Here is a 20,218-nt window from a genome sequence, read left to right on the forward strand (position 1 = left end):
GATTTTAAAAGCTCAGTGTTCATTATCATTAGAATGTTGAAACATTAACATGTTATTTCTAATTTACTTTGTGCTATCGTACTTAATATTGTCTCATTTTAATAGGATCATGTTCTATATTAAGAACTATCCTGAAAGCTGGCCATTCAAGTTTATTTAGTCCTGATGAAAAGAAATTGGGACCCAATAGTTGGTGCTTAATTATTTGATAATGACCTAGGAAATAAATATCCTTTAGTGGAAATCTATTTCAGAATGTACGATCTTGGTTCTCTTACTATAATTAGCTTATGATTTGGAAGAGCGAGAAAACAATTTTATCTTTTAGGATTAAAAGATAAAGAATTTAGGACAGCATTTATATTTTATATGTATTCAGTGCTTATATGCAGTAAAGAATGAGATAAAATAACACCTCTCCCTCTACTCTTCAAAAAAGATTTTTTTATTATGACTATTTGACACATTCCTCACAATATAAGGAACATATATGTAAATGATGCAGCTATGTCTACAACTTACAATTCAATGAATATCTGAAAATTCTTAGCCACTTAGATTAAGAAGTACCTCTTGTGAGCTTTTTCCCCATCCCATCCCCCAGTTTTCTCATTTTAGAAGTAACCACTAACACGAATTTTATTCCCTTGCTGTTTTAAAATCATCATCATCATCATGCCTAAACAATATCAATTTATTTTCTCATAGTTCTAGAGGCTGGAAGTCTGAGATCAGGGTGCCAGTAGATCAGGTAGTGGTGTAAACCCTCCTCCTAGATTGCAAACAGCCGCCTTCTCACTGTGTTCTCATATGGCCTTTCCTCGGTGCCTGTACATGGAGAAGAGCCCTCTTTCTACCTCTTCTTTTTTTTTCTTTTTGAGGAATCATTGACATACAACATTGTAGTAGTTTCAGGTATACAGCATAATGGTTTGATATTTGTATATATTGCAAAATGATCACCATAATAAATGTAGTTAACATCCATCATCACACAAAATTACAGAATTATTATTTTTTGTTTGTGTGATGAGGACTTTTAAGATCTACTCTCTTACCAACTTTCAAATAAGCAATGTAGTATTACTAACTATATTTGCCATGCTGTATACTATATCCCCATGACTTGTTTTATAACTGGAAGTTTGTACCTTTGGATCCCCTTCACCCATTTCACCTGTCCTCCACCCACTGTCTCTGGCAACCACCAATCTGTTATCGATATCTATGAGATTCAACATATAGGGCCGGCCCGGTGGCTCAGGCAGTTGGAACTCCGTGCTCTTAATGCCAAAGGCTGCCAGTTCAATTCCCACATGGGCCATTGGGCTCTCAACCACAAGATTGCTGGTTCGACTCCTCGACTCCCGCAAGGGACCCTGCAACTAAGATTGAACACGGCACCTTCAGCTGAGCTGCCGCTGAGCTCCCAGATGGCTCAGTTGGTTGGAGTGCATCCTCTCAACCATAAGGTTGCCAGTTCGACTCTGCAAGGGATGGTGGGCTGCGCCTCCTGCAACTAGCAACAGCAACTGGACCTGGAGCTGAACTGTGCCCTCCACAACTACGATTGAAAGGACAACAACTTGACTTGGAAAAAATCCTGGAAGTACACACTGTTCCCCAATAAAGTCCTGTTCCCCTTCCCCAATAAAATCTAAAAAAAAAAAAAGATTCAAAACATAATTGAGATCATACGGTTTTGTCTTTCTCTGTCTGACCTATTTCACTTAGCATAATGCCCTCGAGGTCCATCCATATTGTTGCAAATGACAAAATGTCATCCTTTTAATGGCTGAAAAATATTCCTAGGAATGAACACACACACACACACACACACACACACACACGTATGATAAACCCATATGCAATATAGGTGTGAATATAAGTGTGACTGCACCTGGAATTGAGCAACAGGAAAATCCTAGTGGAGATAATTGCCCTAAGAAGATGAGAGCAAAAACAAATAATGCGAATCTAAAAATATAAAAGCAATTTATAAACCTTAAAAAGTGCCTCACCAATCTCTTTAAATAATAATTGCGTTCCATTAGCATTAGGGAAAATGCATTATTAACTGGAGTGAGGGTACCTGTCCAGTTTGCCTTCGTTTTCTCCTGGGTGGTGCTGGTGTCCCTCCACTTCCCAAGAGAATGATCCCAGATTCATTCTTGGTGCTGAAGGACAGGTTGATTTCTGTTCCCACATCAATTGGCACAGGGGGCAGCTCCACAAAACCTGGCTTGGGGAAGCTAACTGTGTAAACATTCTGTAGGCAAAGGGAGAGAAGCCAAGGAGGAATTAGAAATGAAAATTTAAATTAATTTCTCCACCTCACTCACCCTCCTCAATGAGCTCAATGTTATGGAATACATTGTAGTTTTAGAAAGCATGGAAACCCGTAGTCACAAAGAGAGCTTAAGAGCAGCTGAAGAAACCCTGTTTCCAGCTCTAACTGAATTTTTTTTTGAGCAGTTTGGGTTAAAACAAAAATTCTGGCCTCTGTTTTTATTCTAGAACTTTTGATTTAAAATAGAGAAGATTACCATCGATAGATAAAATTTTCTTTTGGTTTAAATCTATCTTGCAAAATCTCCCTTGAAAACTGTAATTAATCCCTTGATTACGCTCAGTCGACTATTTGTTTTACAGCTGAGTCTGACCATGGTCTCTGCGTGCATTCTTCCTCAGTGATGAGCCCACGGTAAAATGCTCACTGCTATCAAATGCATAAATATACTCTAGGGAAATTTTTTTAAATTCCAAATTAAAAAAAAAAATGAACCAAACATTTCATAGTCCAGTTTTCTTCTCAAGATGAAAGTGTCCTGGCTGATCATATATTAAAACAGTAACATTTTAGACAGTGACAAAATACAAATGGGAGAAAATAAAAATCATATCCCCATCTCAAAGCTGTGTAGAAGCAACTAGTCTTTATAATTGATTCATTAACTCATTGTTGCATGTATTCACTCATTTGTCTTTCACAACCTAGCCTACTTCCTCTCTCCTGCTGTCCATATATAAATTGGACCAGGACGGGCATGTTCATTTGTAACTTCTTTGTTTCATGACATATGTGGGAGACTGCTCTCTGTCAGTCATCACAGATCACATCATCATTTTTAATGGCGGGAGGACATTCTATTGTATGAATGTGCTAGGATTTATTTAAGCAAACCCATGTAGTTGGGCATTTAGAGTGTTTAAAATGCTCATTTTAAAAGGCCTGAATTTTGGAAGTGATTCCCTGATTAGTACCATCTGGCACTATACACAGTTATTACCATATTAGTGACTATATTCCCTGTACTTTGTATCCCCATGACTATTTTGTAACTACCAATCTGTAGTTCTTAATCCCCTCACCTTTTTCACCCGGCCCCCAACACCCTCCCATCTATCTTTAGCATAGGGAAAATAATTAATAATGTGGTAATAACTCTGTATAGTGCTAGGTGGGTACTGTTGAATAACTACAATGGATACCTGAAACTAAGATAATATTGTATGTTAGCTATATTTTAATAAAAATCTTTAAAAACAATAAAATAAAAGGCCTGAATTTTGCTGGAGTCGAAGTAAGGAATCCTTTAATGCAGGATATTTTTCCTCACAATGTTTCAGGCCCACCCAGTTAAGTGACATAAGTGTTATAAAATATATAATCTACTTCCTATTCTAATATTAAAATCATAGAGTTTTAGATAGTTTAGATAAAACTACTGCATAGATATTTTCAATATTTATCCACATCAAATTTCTACCTCATATTTTAGTTGCAAAAAATAATTCCTGGTTACTGAAAAGTTCCTTTACAGAGTCATCATTTCCACTCATATACGCTATTCATTCTCTGGACAATTTTCCATCCTCATGTATATATATATTTTTGTATGTGGATGAGAGTTAAGCTTTGGTAGAGTAAAACTGTCAGTAAAACTTAAAGACGTCACTATGGATTCTTGGAGACTCTGTCCTGAATTATGCATTTCCTTTTTCCTTATTCCTAAACTGCTCAGGATGGATGTCTGTGTCTAATTCCAAATTGGAGCCTGTAACTTAGCACAATAAAGACCCTGAAAGTTCTGTTCCAGTCTTTAAACCTGATGTCTCATTGGTGGATTCACTTTTTCTTTTTGTGTTTGCTATTCATGTTCCCTTGTGATGCTTTAAAATAATTTTAATTGGAGGAAGTAGCTAAAATGAATAGTTGTGCCATATCAGGGTAATTAAAATTTATAAATATGGTATATATAACATTTTCTTTTTTGAAGAAACTCGTCAATTTCAGAATTCAGATAAAATTCTCACTAATATTTGCTGATGACTGTTGGCTCTTGCTTACAGATATTTTAAGAGAGCAGAGCTCGGACCTGTGTATTTCTCTCTGAAGTAGTTCAGCCCCTATCGAAGAATCAGAATTGTCAAGTAGAATCAGTGGGCTGCTGGGCTGCTTTGGCAGCAATGAGAAGATATTGAAGATACCTGAAAACAAGGGACTTTGAAATCATGTTAAAGACCAGTCTTTGTAGATGGTTTCCAGTCATTTTCAAAGAAAGGGAAGTTTGACTTCCAAGCCGTAGACAAGATGCTATGCACTAATGATTACGGTTTGAATTATTACTAACTATTTGTGTAAACGCCTAGGTATAATACTTAAAGCTATGATAAATCTAAAACAAATGATAAACATGAGGAAAATTACCATCACTGGAAAGGAAGAGAGAACCAGAAAAGAGAAGACTATTGAAAAGCTGTGCTATGAAGTAGTATACATATGGGAAATTGGCTCACAGTTTTGGGTCTTCATAATAATGTTTTCTAAGTTCAATTGATTATAGTAATTTATAGTAGTGCTTCAATCTTGCTTTATCATTTACACCTAGTTAAGAGTAGGGTCAGTCAGAATTTAAAACATATTAACAAGGGACTGGTCCCTGTAAGAACACCCAAATGAGTAAGTGAAATCTGATATGAATGCATTTAGGAAGTCAATAAAAACAAACCAACCTCCAGGAAACATCCTTTGGTAACACCAACATAATCAGGGCTACTGAGTATATTATATGGAGTTCTTGAAATTTCAATATCTTTGAGGCAGCCAGAATATTTCTTCAAATTTACTTCTGGCCTGTTGAAAATTTACAAAGAAAACAAAAGCAACATTATTCCGGCAAGGGCAGTACAGCGTCTGCGACCACTGGACACAATCCATACAGAGCAAACTGACACACAGACAGGCACACATTTCTCAAACTGTGCACACGTGTACCCAGCAAACTATGCTTCCATAATCTACTGACTGGATTCAGTGGACGTTAATACCAGCCTGCAGAAGGAATTTTTATGGAGTTCTTCTACCTCTCCTTAAAAAAACAATCTCACCCACAGCATGTAAATACTACAAGGTACAGGAATTAACTGACTTCTTCGGCTCATCATATGCATAATGAACTGTACCTTCTTTCCGCACCAAAGAGCAGACAATTGTGCAGGCAGCATAATCAAACCACATACCAAAAGAAGTTAAATAAAATCTTCCTCAAAATTTCGGAAAAAAGTGTGGAAATAGTTATTTTGAAAATAAAACATTTTTGAAATTGAGACAAAGTTAGGGGTGGTAGACAAGTTAGGGGTGGTAGCTGAAGAAAAAGATAATATTATATTTCTCTTTAAAGCTTTTTAACTAAAAACAAAAAAGCCTAAGAAACTTTTTTTTTTTTTTTATTTACGTAGTCTAAAAAAAGATACTTTAAAATTGGATTTACAGATTGACCCCAAAGTTCTTATTCTATATTGGAGCAATAACAAAATAAAGCAGCCAAAGGCACAAAACATATTTTAGTTTTTCCAATAAAATTGAAAATGTCTTCTATACCCTAACTACACTTGCATGCATACATTTTGCTCACTAACTCTTTAAAATGGATAAACATGCTAGCACACAATAAGTGCTCAATAAACGTAAGCTAGCAGGCTGTCAATAATGATGACACTTCTTTATTGAGTCTATAGCAGTGCTGTCCAACAGAATTTTCTGTGATGATGGAAATATTTTGTTCTGCACTGTCCAATCAATAGTTATTTAGCCACAGGTCACCATCAACACTTGAAATGTAGCTTATGTGAATGACAAACTGAATATTATTATTTAATTTTATTTAATTCAAAGTTAAATCTCCACTGTAGTTAGTGGCTACCATATTGGATAATGCAGGTGTACAAGGATAGAAAAAAAAATAATATATTGCTGCATCTGTAAAAACTGTCCAATCAACACCAAAATATTATATTTCTTGGGATAATGATTAATTCTCCCCACATTGTGCCATGATGCCAGGATTTCCTTTTTATGTTGTTTTAAAAAACACATGAGGAAAAACAGGTGGGAAAGCAAATCAGATCCTCGCTGTGTATATAGTGAGTGATTTATGTCATGCCAGGTATTTTTTCTATTTTTTCCTCTCTCTCTGGAACTGATCATTTTATCTGATCATTTCCCCTTGTTGCCAAGGTCTTATCCTTCTGTTTTAGTTGATTATGTATAACATGCCCAACTAGAAGCTGAGACTCTTGCTTATATTCTTATTGTGTAAAGGGAGGCAATAGGTGAATTTTATTTGCAGTGTTCATTTGTTTCCATATTTTTCTTTAGAGGAAGGCTGATTTACCACAATTTTTTTTTCTGAGAGCTTATCAATAAAATAAATCATTCCTACAAGTTACATATTTCACTGTTTTATGGAAATACAACCATTTCAAAAGACAATGATTTAGCCAGCTCAATGTTATAGAAATCACAGGGGATAAACAACCACATATGGTGATCAAACTCCTAATGGTAAGCACAGGCCTCTATTTGCTTTGTTTGCCTCAAAGGCAAAGTTACAAAGCTACACAGTGTCATGCCAGAGTTTATTATCATATACTTCCATTGAAAGCCAGTCTCTGCCTTTTAGCCAACTCAGCAAACAGCAAGACGGATCTCATAACTGTATCGTGATAAAAACAACTTGGATTTTTTTTTTTTTTAACTTTCATTTCTACATAGTATTCTAATTTCTGGCATGAAAAGTCTGGTTTTTCCTTTAAAATTTTGTTGGACCAATTCAGCTTATCTCCTTTCCAGAAATATGGCATGGTTAGGCTCTGAAATACCGAAATGCCAGGCCTGAGCTCTAGCCAGCGTGAGCCAGCCTGCACATCTCTGGGGTTTAATCGACCACTGACAGAGGCCTGCTGCTCAAAGCTTTCATGTAAATAGGAATCAAAATGCTCCTGTGAAGCTAGGGGACTGTCTGCAAACTTCTTTACTGTTAAATGCAAACACTTGTAGTAAACATAGAATTTCCAGAAATTCCTTTTATCTGGATCCAGAGCTAATTCTAAATAAACATGGCAAGAAATCAGCAGCTTTGCCAAGAGGTGCAAGGGCCGTGTAAATGTTTGCGTATTTGTAGGCTTGCAAAAAGCAACAAGGCAATGGTAAGCATGTGGGAGCACAGGTTGATTTTTCAGCAGATAGCAAGGTATGAGAGATCAGAGTCCGGGACTCAACCTCAGAGACCGCTTGGCTCTCTGTTCCCCAGAACTACATTGTGCCCAAAAACCTGACCAGCTGCCATTTGCGTGTGTGCTGCTCAGTGTGTGCACCAGGGGGCACTATGTGCAGGCAGTGGAACAAATAAGCAGAGCAAATCCGTCATCACAGCTGGTGGAATGAGTCCAATGGCAGTCCATTTGATGGTGGATAAGCAGCAGCATCTTTGTAAGCAATGGGCAGCGTGGAAACTATCCCAGAATGCATTACTTGCTCATGGAACATACTATGAATAAAGCTGCATAGGTGTCTCTCTGTTTCTGCACCGCTGCTTTATCTAAGAAGCCCCATTTACCCAACCCATGCACTTGAAGAAAACATGCATGAATTTAAATTTTACCTTGCTTTCATACTAGGTCAAAGGGAAGAGAAAAACAAAACAAAACATAATTTATTTATAATTATATTTTCACTTAGTAAAACAATGAACTTTAATCGTAAATATTTCTAAAAAAGTACCTCACAGGGATCTTCAAAGGAAAGGAATTTAAAAATCGACAGCACAGAAAACAGACATGTGCCCTTAATGACAGTGAAATTAGAATCTAACGATGACTATTTCCCCCATTATTTTATTGGAAATTTTTTTATTTTGGAATATTAATTTAAAGTACTCATTTCTCTCAATCTTATGAATGGAAAAATGTTGCTATGCTGTAGTATTTATAAGTAGCTTACAAATATTGCTTCTCAAACAGCTTAAACTTAACATATGTAAAATCTTTTATATTTACCACATCTTTTGTACTTTATCATATTAAGATCCTGTCTGTGGGCAAAATAACAGCTAACCATGAATGTACAGTTTCTTGATTAGTCAAAATATGTCTAAAGATTATTTTAAAATAATGTGCCATACCATAAAATTATATTTATAAAACGCTATACTGTGAAAGTAAAAACGTCTTCGCAATAAAGACTCATTAGATTAATTTGCAAAATAATATATTCATCTCAATAAAGTCAACATATACAACTTTATACATAATTCCTAAATATCACTTTATGGTAATTAAAACCAACTCATCAATAGAATAAATGAAGGTATGCTTGGATAGCCTTATTTTTATTATATTTAATTCACTCATAGAGAATTCAGTTAATGATTTTGCAAAGTAAATCTTAGACGTGAACAACTGCTGGATCCTTACTATTTATATGGTGTCCAGCACATAGCAGATGCTCAACTGACACATTTGAATGAATAACAATGTCATTATTCAAATACATTTGATCTGCACAATTTTTCTGACCAGATCCTTTAAATCTATATTCCTAATGCAAATACCTTATAATGTAGATAAATGCTGAGCCAGTTTATCTGCACCATGAAGCTTATCAACTTACAGATCAATTTAGAGGTTGGTGAAAAAGTAATTGCTATTTTTGCAATTATTTTTAACTTTTTAAACGGCAAGTACTTTTGACCAACCTAATACCATTGAAAGACTTGTAATTACACAGTTGCCTGGTCTATGAGTTTAGATAGAGGGAGAAGAGTAAATCTAAGTCTGTATGCTAGCTATCACAAAATGAGACTGAAGTTTCATTTGGGAAATATGTAAATAATTGCTTACCATATTTTTTTGGTTATTCTGAGACCCTTCCATTTGTAACATGTCTTTTTAGAGTAGAAATACTTAAACAGGACTTTTTCTTAACCAGTAAAAACTAACTAAATAAAACAAACATTAAAAGCATGGTAGCCTCTCTTTGTATTGAATTCTTAGGGTTTAACCAAACCAATTCATTCATTTCAATTAAATTCTATTAACATTTATTAAGCGTCGACTACCCTATAACTAATTTATTATAAGATGTTTTAGAACAAGCAGTAAATTAATTAAATATCACATGAAATATTTTCTAACATTTTTTAGTTACTTGTATTAATTTTTTGAACTAACTCAACTATGAGCTAAATATATCTCCCTATCCTGTAATCTGAAAAAAACATATATAAAGTCGAAAAAAAAAATGTTGGCATGGGCATGAGAATAATTAATATAGCTTTAGCACTAGGCATATGGGAAAGCTCCAATACACCATTATCATGCTAATGCTTAGCAAGAAAATAGGTTTTACTTGCAGCATCCTGGAACACTAATTTTCAGAACACTAAGCAATGTCAGAGTGCCATTATCTCCAGTGAATGTGCAAGAAGAACAGCAATTAAAAGACCCACATCCAACTGTAGTTTCCACCTTTAATTACTTTTATAATTCTTTTCATCAGGTGAATATACGGGAAACAGTGATTCTAATCCATCTCTTCGACAAAGATTTCAAATTACTCCTTTGGTTTCTAAATCCTGGTGTTGTTCTAACACGCAACATGATTTTTTTGATTAGGCCTCTGCAACTAAAGGTTATATGACATTCCTGTTGTAATTAAACTTCAGAACTTCAGTGAGGATAGTGGTCATTTAATTAAAACTTAATCCTTAGCTCTAAAAATGCACTGAATTACCTCAAGTTTCTCAGTGTTGGCAAACCACCAAAGTATATTTTGTCATCTGCTTTCAAGTCAAGACCAAAATTGTTTCCAGAAGATGAAGTTGTTATGATCTCCTCCTGGTCAGTATCTATGTCTATAATTGATATGTTGGCTGTAAAGGAGAAAGTTTAACACTTTATATGAGCAATACCAACCACATCTATATCATCACTGCTATTTAATTACTGCAGTAACAACATTAATAAGATATATTATTAAACTATTCACAAAGAGAGCATAAGAATAATACCCCGAACACCAGTGAAGGCAAACCAATCAAGATAAAAGGGAATTTTAGGTAAATGATAAAAGATAAAAGAGAATTTAGGTAATACAACCATTTGACAGATTTCTGTAATATAGATAGTTAAAAAAATAAAGTAAGATAATTAACTAATACTCAGAAAACATCTAATGAGGAGTTAGATTATTAATTAGAAATATACTGAATCTGTGGCTCCTTCTGTACATTTCAGTATCCACAGAAGTACTGGGGCTGAGGCTCATCCTCATAGTTATGTGGATGGGATGGTCGTGCATGGAAATGAAGAGATGGGACTGTTTGCTTTTGAAAGATGATGGGGCCCATGTCCTCTGTAAATTATATTTTGATGGAAGATGCTGAGTGTTGTGAGAGAGGTACAGTCTTCATGTCTAGGTCTTAAAGGTATTTCTATATGATGAGAACATGAATTCAGAAATAGAAAGGAAAAGGAAAAAAGACAGGTACTTCTCTGTTTAAACTGCTTTGCTCAGAAAGCGAATGGGGACCCCCTTCTCTCATTGATCCTCCCCTTTATTCTGAAGAATCAAGCTAGATTCTTACTAAATGATGTGCTTTCTCACTATAATATTTGCTTAGACTCTGACTTTAATGGCTTCACATACAAAGGGAGCCAAAAAAATGTATACACATTTTAAGAGAGGAAAAACTATATTAAAATTGTAGTACTCAATATATACCAATAACAAAAGATGAATACAAGTTATGTGCATATATTTTTTGGCACACTTGCTATATCTTAGTTGTATGGCTGCCCAGATCTTTCAACATGCTAATATGCAATGTGATGCTCCAACAGAGCGACATAGAGCAAGAAGTATTTCCCAAATTTATTTGACCATGGAACATTGTTATTTCCCCCCAGCTCATTATCTTTTAGAAGAGTATTGTTTGGAAAAGAAACAGAAATATCAAATCTAAAGTTCCACTGTAATCTGTAGCCGTTCCATTCCATAAGGAAGCATTGTCAATAAAACCAAACACAATTGCCTTTAAAAAAGACCAAAATAAAACATCCAAACCAATTAAGACCTCAAATCCTCAAATAGAGTTTTATAAAAATAAACAAACAACAACAAACCCTAAAAAATAATTGTCCTATTAAAAATATTGAGCAAAGGAGGATTTTAAAATTTAATTACTTTTATACACATATTAATTTCATACACACATATTGTTTTGTTGTGACTGGTGGCTAAAATTGAAAAAAAAAACTGTCACAGGGATGTGAAATGCAGTATGGGGAATGTAAACAATAATGTTGTAAAGACTACATAGTGTCAGATGGGTACTGGACTTATTGGGGGGATCACTGCATAGATAATATAAATGCCTAACCACTGTGCTGTACACCTGAAACTAATATAAAATAGTATTGAAATTATATAGTTAGGGTGCCAAAAAAATGTGTACACGTTTTAAGAGCTGTTATCTATGTATTACTTTTCAAAGTTGAATTGAATTAAGGTAGCAATGTCCGCTCAACAGATGGCATTAAACAATCGAATGCTAGACTCACCATGCGACAGGAAGGACAGTCAAAGAGCATAGTGGAAGCACAGTTTGCCCAGTTGTCGTTGCACTTCTACCGAGACGTAAGAGCTTACCTCGATGAGAATTGGCAAGGACAATGGATAGGATGAAGAGGTGCGGCTGAGTTTCCCCCACATTCTTCTGACTTAACACTCCTTGACTTCTACTTATGGGAGATCTTAAAGGGGTATGGTAGAAAACCGGCTACACTTGCTGTACTTCAGAAAGAAATTGAAATGGCATGCGCGGTGATACAAGTGGACACTTGGACTCTTTGGTCAGCATTGCTCAAGCAGTAGTTTGCCGTAATCAGAAGTGTCTGGACACTGATGATAACCACTTTGAGCACCTCTTGTAATTGTAGAATTCAAATGTGACCCGTATTCATCTTTTGTTACTGGTAGACACTGAGTATTACAATTTTAATAGTTTTTTTCCTTTCTTAAAAGTATATACAGTTTTTTGGCACCATGTGTGTGTGTATGTGTGTGTATAGTTATAATCACGGGATGTAAAGTACAGCATAGGGAATACACAATGGTATTATAATAGCTATGTACAACGTCAGAGGGGTAGTAGATTTGATGGAGTTATCACTTTGTGAGGGGTGTGATTGTCTAATCATTATGTTGTTTTGTACACTGGAAACTAATAGTAAAATTAAATTAAAAAAATAAAACCTTACAAAATGGTTTAGAAGATAAAAACAAAAACAACAGAACTGTTTTCAAGACTTTTTCATACATATTTCTTTTTTATCCAGGTCAACAATGAAGTTTTCATACTGGGCCGTTGACTGTAACATGGAAATAGCCTCTTTCGACAGACCTGGCACATATTTCAATGGTGTCTCTGAAAATGAGATTCTGCCTCTATCTGAGACAAGCTCGTGACTAGAGGTAGTTTTCCTCCTTCTCTCTGACTGAATATATGCATTTTTAGAAGTCATTCTAAGAAAAACTGATTAAAGAGCAAAAACACAATTGAGCTGAAACTCACTGGCCCAAGTGTTAACTCTGGCAGAGAGACACAGGATGGCATATTTTTACTGATTTAAAGGAAAGGCTTTATCCTTCATGAGTGATAGTGATGAAGCGGGTACCGCAATGAAATGCTAACACTTGCTTTTATTTCTTGCCCTACTTCTTTTCCCTTACAGAACAGCTATTAACATAAAATTTCAGACATTATTTATAGGTAAGCAGGGGAAAAATGGTTTTATTAAGTACTAGACCCAGGTAAGGGCTTAACCAGCATTTTATAATCAATGCTGAGTTGTTATAAACAAATTGTTTTGGGGTGTCTGGTTAGCTCAGTTGGTTAGAGCACTGTGCTCTGAACAACAACGTTGCCGGTTCGATCCCCACATGGGCCAATGTGAGCTGAGCCCTCCACAACTAGATTGAAACAACTACTTGACTTCAGCGGATGGATCTTGGAAAGCCACACTTAAAATAAATAAAAGTTTAAAAAACAAAACAAAACAAATTGTTTTTACTTTGGTAATTCTTTTCTTCTCTCTCTTAGTCCATTGAAAATCTAAAGGATCTTTCTCCATCTTATGTCCCTTTCAACGTACATGGGGGATCTGGCACTCTTTATTAGTACGCAGTAGACTATGGTTCAATTAACTGACTCTCAGAGAAGGTGGAGAATGCCTCCTGAAGGAGGCATTTGAATTTCAAGGGACAGTGCTTTTATAGACTAGTTGAGATTAATACAAAATAACTAATCTGGTCCCTGAAAAGGAGCAATGCCCCACATTGCTGAAGGCTTATTTGAATTCCTATCCCTCTCCTAGCTATGGAATCTGATCTCCCTAACATCCAAGTGACCTCTCTACATCCAATCCCAATGGTATCCTTGTGGTCCTTATCTCAGTCCACGTCTCTGCAGTATTTGATATTGTTAACATTTCCTTCCTTCTAGGAAGTTTCTTCTTTTGGCTTCCACAATGCCAACCTCTCCAGCTCCACTGAGCTTTCCAACTTCATTCTCGGTATCCTGCCCTGAGACCTACTTCTTTGAACACTTCTGAAATGCTTATGTTCCCTAACGTGTCTTCATTTGGCCACTTCTCAGGTTATTGATGATTTGAGTAAACTCCAGATTGTATCTGCTTACTATATGTTAACAATTCAGAAATATACATGCCTGAACCTGATTTTTGCCTAACAGTCCACACTCAACAGGTGAGACACCATCATCTCTATACCTCCATAGTATTTTAAACTAAGCATATTCCAAATCAAAATGATTCTTTTTACACCCAGATCTGTATTATTTGGGGGCACTATGACACACACCCATTCTTCTAAATTACAGAGTCATCCTAACGTTCTACTCACCATTCCATTTTGAATTAATCAATAATTTAATCTCCTAAATAACTCTAATATCTGTCCTATTTTTAAAAAGTTTTACCCAAGTATAATTGACATAGTACAATTCACCCAAATCAACAAGTTCTGAGATATGTAAACATCCATGAAACCATCACCACAATCAAGAAAATGAACATATCCATCACTTGAAATGTTCCTTTATGCCCCTTTGTCATCCTTCCTGCCCCTCCCTACCTAACTCCATCTACAAGTAGCCTCTATCCGCTACGACTATAGGTGAGTTTGCATTTTCCATATAATTTTATATGAATGTACTTTTTTGTCTGCTTTCTTTCACTCAGAATAATTATTTTGATATTCATTCACTTTATGTGCATATTAAAAGTTCATTGTTCAAATATACGGTGCTAGAAAGAGAACTGACTCTGGGTGGTGAACACACAATGTGATGTATAGATGATGTATTACAGAATTGTACACCTGAAACCTATGTGACTGCACTAAAATTGTCACCCCAATAAACTTTAATTTAAGAAAAAGTTCATTGTTTTTATTGCTAGATAGTATTCCATTGTGTGGTATACAACAATTTGTATACCCATTCACCTATGGATAAATGTTATGAATGTTTGAGGGTTTTTTTTGTTTTTAGCATCACAAATAAAGGTGCTATGAATATTCTGGTGCAAAACTTTGCATGGATATAGGCTTTCATGTGTCTTAGATAAATACTGTGTTTCCCCGAAAATAAGACTGGGTCTTATACTAAGTTTTGCTCCAAAAGACACATTAGGGCTTATGTTTGGGGGATGTCCTCTGGAAAAATCATGCTAGGGCTTATTTTCCGGTTAGGTCTTATTTTGGGGGAAACATGGTACCATGGTAGTTGTATATTTAACCTTTTGAGAAACTGCCAACCTATTTTCCAATGTGGCTGTATCATTTTACACCCTCATCAGCAGTGTATAAGCGTTCTAGTTGCTCCACATCTTTGCCAGACCTTGGTATATTCAGCCTTTTTAATCGTAGACATTCTAATAACTGTATAGTGGTATCACATTGTGGATTTATTTTGCATTTCCCTAGTGCCAAATTCCACTGCAACTCTTCATTTCAGCCATCATTCATCTCCTGCCTAGATTATTATTGGACCTAATTGGTCTCTCTTCCTGCAGTTTGGTCTACTGAAAATTTATCTTCCTTATTTCTCCTTTCTCTGATTATTTCTTTACAGACCCCTCTTACCCCCTTTGGGGGTCTTCATTTACTATATTGCTTCAATACTGCTGTGTGCTCCGGGGCTTTAGATCATCTTGTTCTAGATATAACTGCGTGGTTTTCCTCATCCTACAATTATTTAAAACACAATGATGATTCTCAGTTATTCACTTCTCTCCTAGAGCTCCGCTGATCCTCAGATATGTGAAACTAATTGCCTGCCAATTACACAGCTTCCCTAGGCTGCTAAAGATCTGAAGAGTACCTTTAATACAACTTGTTCAAAATAGAAAGCATATTTTCTAGAAAACCTGTTCTTGTTCCTGTAATGAATAGCTTGGCAAATGGCACTGCCATATTCTTGTTATTTAAGCAAAAACAAAAGAAACAAAACAAATAAAAAATGAATGATTTTTGATAATCTTTAAAAAAACAAAACAAAACTTAGCATCCACATTGAGTATCTTTCAACTCCATTCTTTCCTCTCTGTGGGAGTGGCTGGTTAGCTCAGTTGGTTAGAGCGTGGTGCTGGGAGCACCAAGGTTGCCAGTTCGATCCCCTCATGGGCCACTATGAGCTGCACCCACCTAAAAAAAAAAAAAAAAAAAAAAAAAAAAAGAGGGAGGGAGGGGGAGAGAGAGAGAGAGAGAGAGAGAGAGAGAGAGAGAGAGAGAGAGAGAGAGAGAGAGAGATCTCATGGTTTCATTCTCACTCTTCACCTGGTTTTACTGCATACTGTAGTATCTAAAATCATCACAAATGTACTTTTCAAGCTGCTGCTAAAGAAACTTTACTAAAGCACAGATCTGATGGTGTGACAATGTCACACCCTTGATGAAAACTCTTACTAGTTCCCTATCATTTTCAGGATAAAGCTGAAACTCATTAGCTTAGCTCATAAAGCCCTTTCTGAACTGGCTCTGTCATTTCTCTAGCCTCATCTACTAATTTTCTTGCCACCCTCATTCTGTTAGCGTGTGGATTTACTTGTAGTTCCTAAAGCATTTCCCAAAGTGTGTTCAGCAGAATGCTAGTATTGCAGAAATGGAAAAATCTGGATGATCAAAGATGTTTGGGAAATGTTGGGCCAAACAGAGTTAAATATTCTTAACTACCATGCAGAGCGTCTAACACACACGTACATTGTATCTGTCTTACATGGGAACAATGTATTCAGCAGTATTTCAATTTATATAAGTACAAAAACAGTTTTTATCTAAACTGAGGAGTTCCTCCAGGGGTTCATGTTCTAAGGAAAAGCATTTGGGAAATGACGTATTACGGAGTTATGTTCTCTGAGACCCCCAAACTTACAACTCACTACTCTGAAATGTCCAAAGGTGCTTTTTCATGCAGGGAATACCTCAACTTCTGATTGTGTTTCAGGGGTACTCGCCTGGGAGGTGACCTCTCTGACTTAAATATCTCCCTTCTGAGATTCCTAGCCTGATTCCCTGCCTGCTGTACATATCTCGACACCGCAATTAGTTTTCTATCCTCTAAGCGTGGATTTACTTGTCTGTCTTCCCCATTAGACCACATGTTCCTTGAAGTTAAGAATTTGTCACAGACTTCATTTAGTTCTTGTATAGTACTTAGTTGATGCTTGGCAGATATTTGTTAAATGCAGGAATGAAGGATGGTTCCAAGTTAAACCTAAATTTCCATGAAATGGCATGATCAAAGTTAAATAAGTCTAATTATATAAACGGATGTATCAAAGTTTCACTTGCAGATATTGGTAATGCTGTAGCACACAGAATTAGGGGAATCATACTTAAATAACAATAGCAGCACACTAAGATCTAATAGACTTGGATTTCTGGTGAGATTTTATATATATATATAAATGATTTGTAACCACATATAAGTCTGAGTCTGTTTCCCCTCCTCTCACACTTGAACAAAACACCTGCTTATATGAACAAATGAAATGTTTGTGAACATATTTTTAAAATGTCTTGGAACCACAAAAATGTTACATTATTAGCTGTGCTCTAACAAACTCCTACAAATTCTACCTGTGGGATACTCTAAAGGAACCATCTTGGCAAAAGAAGAAGAAAAGAAAAGCACACAACCTTTTTAAACCTACTATAGGATATAAATTTACAAGTTGTAAGACAGTTTTAGGCTTTGAAATTAAGCTCTCAGTTTCAAAAGAAAATGACAGAGAACCATTTGGCTCTTCAATCAGTCATGTCTAACCTAAACCACCTATAATCTAAGCCAAAGAAATGACTGTATTAATTTTTCACAGAATTTGTGAGTAACTAAAATTACAGACAAGGTCTTTGTCATGATTATGTACATGAGAGCTTTGGAGAGCCTGATTAAGGCTCATAGTGCATTATTAGTACAGAAACTCACCTTGTTTTTGAATTCTTGAGAGGGTGAATGATTTCCATTTTCCATCATTATGGTTTTGATTGCTAACAACGGAAGCCATTCCTGAACCCAGATCATAGCTGACTTTTATATGCCCATCAGTGAGCTCTACACTCATGAAATCTTTCTATTAATAGAGTAAAAAATACACCAGTGATTAGATACAGAGAGAAATACATGGGTATACACTTTCTTTGTAGGGTTTATAATAGGGCCTTATGGCTAAATTACTGAATGTATTGATCTGTAATTGAAATCCATTTTGAAAATTGAATTGGTATTACTATTTTGCAAATGTTTGCACGTGTAATATTATGGTGCAAATGGTCACAACCGAATTACTAAGACGTATCTTTTTATAACAGGAGTATAAAGTGGGTTCCTTTGAAAACATATTAAACAAACTCAAAGGTATGTTCCCTAAAAGAATTTACTAAGAAATATTTACCCAGAAAAAAACAATGAGGAGATTTAGAATCATTTTTCCACTTAGGTCTCTAAAAGAAGACTAAGGAGTAGGTCTTGCTGCTTCATGATTCCATACCCAGGGAACCTTTACTGGGTGCTTCTCTTAAAGGATTATACGGGGAGTTATATTGAAAATAAATTATAATTAAATTGTATGCAATTGAAGTTATCAATGAAAATATATAAGCACTATCTGCATCACTCACTCTTAACTATCACACAGCCATCCCAGACTCCTTTGGACAATAATTACCAATTTGATAAAAATCTGATAATTGCATTAGAAACCCACAGAAAATAAACAAAAAGATTTTCAATCATGGAAGATCAGCTGTGCATATCTTTACCAGGTCTCGCGTGGCAAGGTACATCAGGAGAGCACTTGAAGAAAATGTCCTGAACTTGAACATAACTGTGGAGATGTTGGGGTACCAGCGAATGGGGCGGCTGACCAGTGCATAGCCTTCTCCATCAAACTGAATAGTCCCCTCACTATCTTCCACCTGAGGACTGAAGAGAGATATTTCACATGAATCAGACAATGTCTACTTGGTCCATCAGCATTCACTACATCAAAGTCTTCTGAGACTTGATTGTAAGCTGTTGTGGGGCAGAGACCATATCAAATATGTATTCCATCCTTCCATCCACTTCTCTGCATCTGCACTGCCACCATCCTAGACCAAGTAACCACCATCTCTCACCTGGAGTGTTTAATAACTAGGTCATTGATGTTTTAAATGTGTTACGTTTTGCTGAAGTGCTTGGTGGATATCTATGTTGGTGTATAAGTATGTCTTAGTGGTATGAACTAGTGGTGTTTTTGGATGGGCTGAGAATGCATTATTATATTTGCAATATACATAACACAACAGGGGGTGAGTGTTGAGTGAAATGGGTGCAGGTGGTCAAAATGTACAAACGTAGAGTTGTAATGAAAAAAGACATTATGAAATAGGTCCCTACTTTCTGAATAGTTGCTATCCAATAGGTTTTTCGGAGACAGATTAGATTCAGACAATGGAGGATGCCTCTATTTATTTGTGTGTTTGTTGATCTGTCCTTTTCACTAGAATGTAATCTCTATGAGACCAGCTAGAGATTGTGGGCCAGGCTCCATGCTAGGCACAAGCTTAGCCTTCCAGTATGGTACTTGGCTCACAGTAGAATCTGATAAATGTTTGTGGAATGAAAGAAGTTTTAGTGTAGCAAATTGCCTCACAGAGACTATATTGACTAAATAAGTAGTACATTGTAAATCTTGTAAATATAACGTTTAAAAAGATTTTTTTTCAAATGCACAGTTATCTATCATTTGTCTATCTGTCTATATCTCTATATAATTGATGTTGTTACAGACTACATTTTAATTGTGGAAATACTAAATATTTGCACATTAGCATATATTTGAATCTCTGAAATTGGAGTGTATTAACTTGAGGGTAGAGAGGAGGTATCAAGAAATATGATAGTCACTGTAAAATAACAGGAGCCTAGAATCTTATTTGCATGAAATCTTTGCTAATGAAAGTGTAAAAATATTAGTGTAAAAATATTAATGTGCTTGTGGAGGAAGAACCGTTACACATTTTAGACAACTTGCCTTTCTCTCTGTTCCTGGACCAGAGAGAAATGAAACTTTGAAGACAAAAGGGAGGAAAGAGTCTTAGTGTGTTTTTCATAAGTAGGTCTTTGTAATTTTAAGTTATATCTAATTTGGAGTAAGATCAGAAGATGTCATAATTTGTTTTTCTAATATGAGCTAAAAAGATGCGTTCTCAATATGCATGAAAAATGCTAACTAAAAGTTTGAGGAACTGAATCAGCCTATTAACAGTACAGTTGGCAGTAAATAAATTGGTGATCATTGGCCTTCATTA

General features: G+C 35.7%; 1 protein-coding gene across 7 annotated transcripts in view; it reads right to left on the reverse strand.

Annotated features, from left to right (window-relative positions):
• The window catches only part of LAMA2 (laminin subunit alpha 2), a 521,442-nt gene that overhangs the window by 28,527 nt on the left and 472,697 nt on the right, over positions 1-20,218 (reverse strand). For 5 of the 7 annotated variants that reach the window (XM_074333563.2, XM_088795458.1, XM_074333561.2 and 2 more), the window contains 6 exons: positions 18,686-18,848; positions 17,853-17,997; positions 10,076-10,214; positions 7,947-7,958; positions 5,017-5,137; positions 2,093-2,269 (listed from right to left, as the gene is read on the reverse strand). In XM_074333563.2, coding sequence (XP_074189664.2) covers positions 2,093-2,269; positions 5,017-5,137; positions 7,947-7,958; positions 10,076-10,214; positions 17,853-17,997; positions 18,686-18,848 — 757 coding nt within the window. The remainder of the gene's footprint in view (positions 1-2,092; positions 2,270-5,016; positions 5,138-7,946; positions 7,959-10,075; positions 10,215-17,852; positions 17,998-18,685; positions 18,849-20,218) is intronic. The other 2 variants (XM_074333566.2, XM_088795457.1) reach the window with 1 other exon arrangement.

Source organism: Rhinolophus sinicus, chromosome 2 (assembly GCF_057876585.1).
Source record: "Rhinolophus sinicus isolate RSI-liver-muscle chromosome 2, RSI-T2T, whole genome shotgun sequence".
NCBI lineage: Eukaryota > Metazoa > Chordata > Mammalia > Chiroptera > Rhinolophidae > Rhinolophus > Rhinolophus sinicus.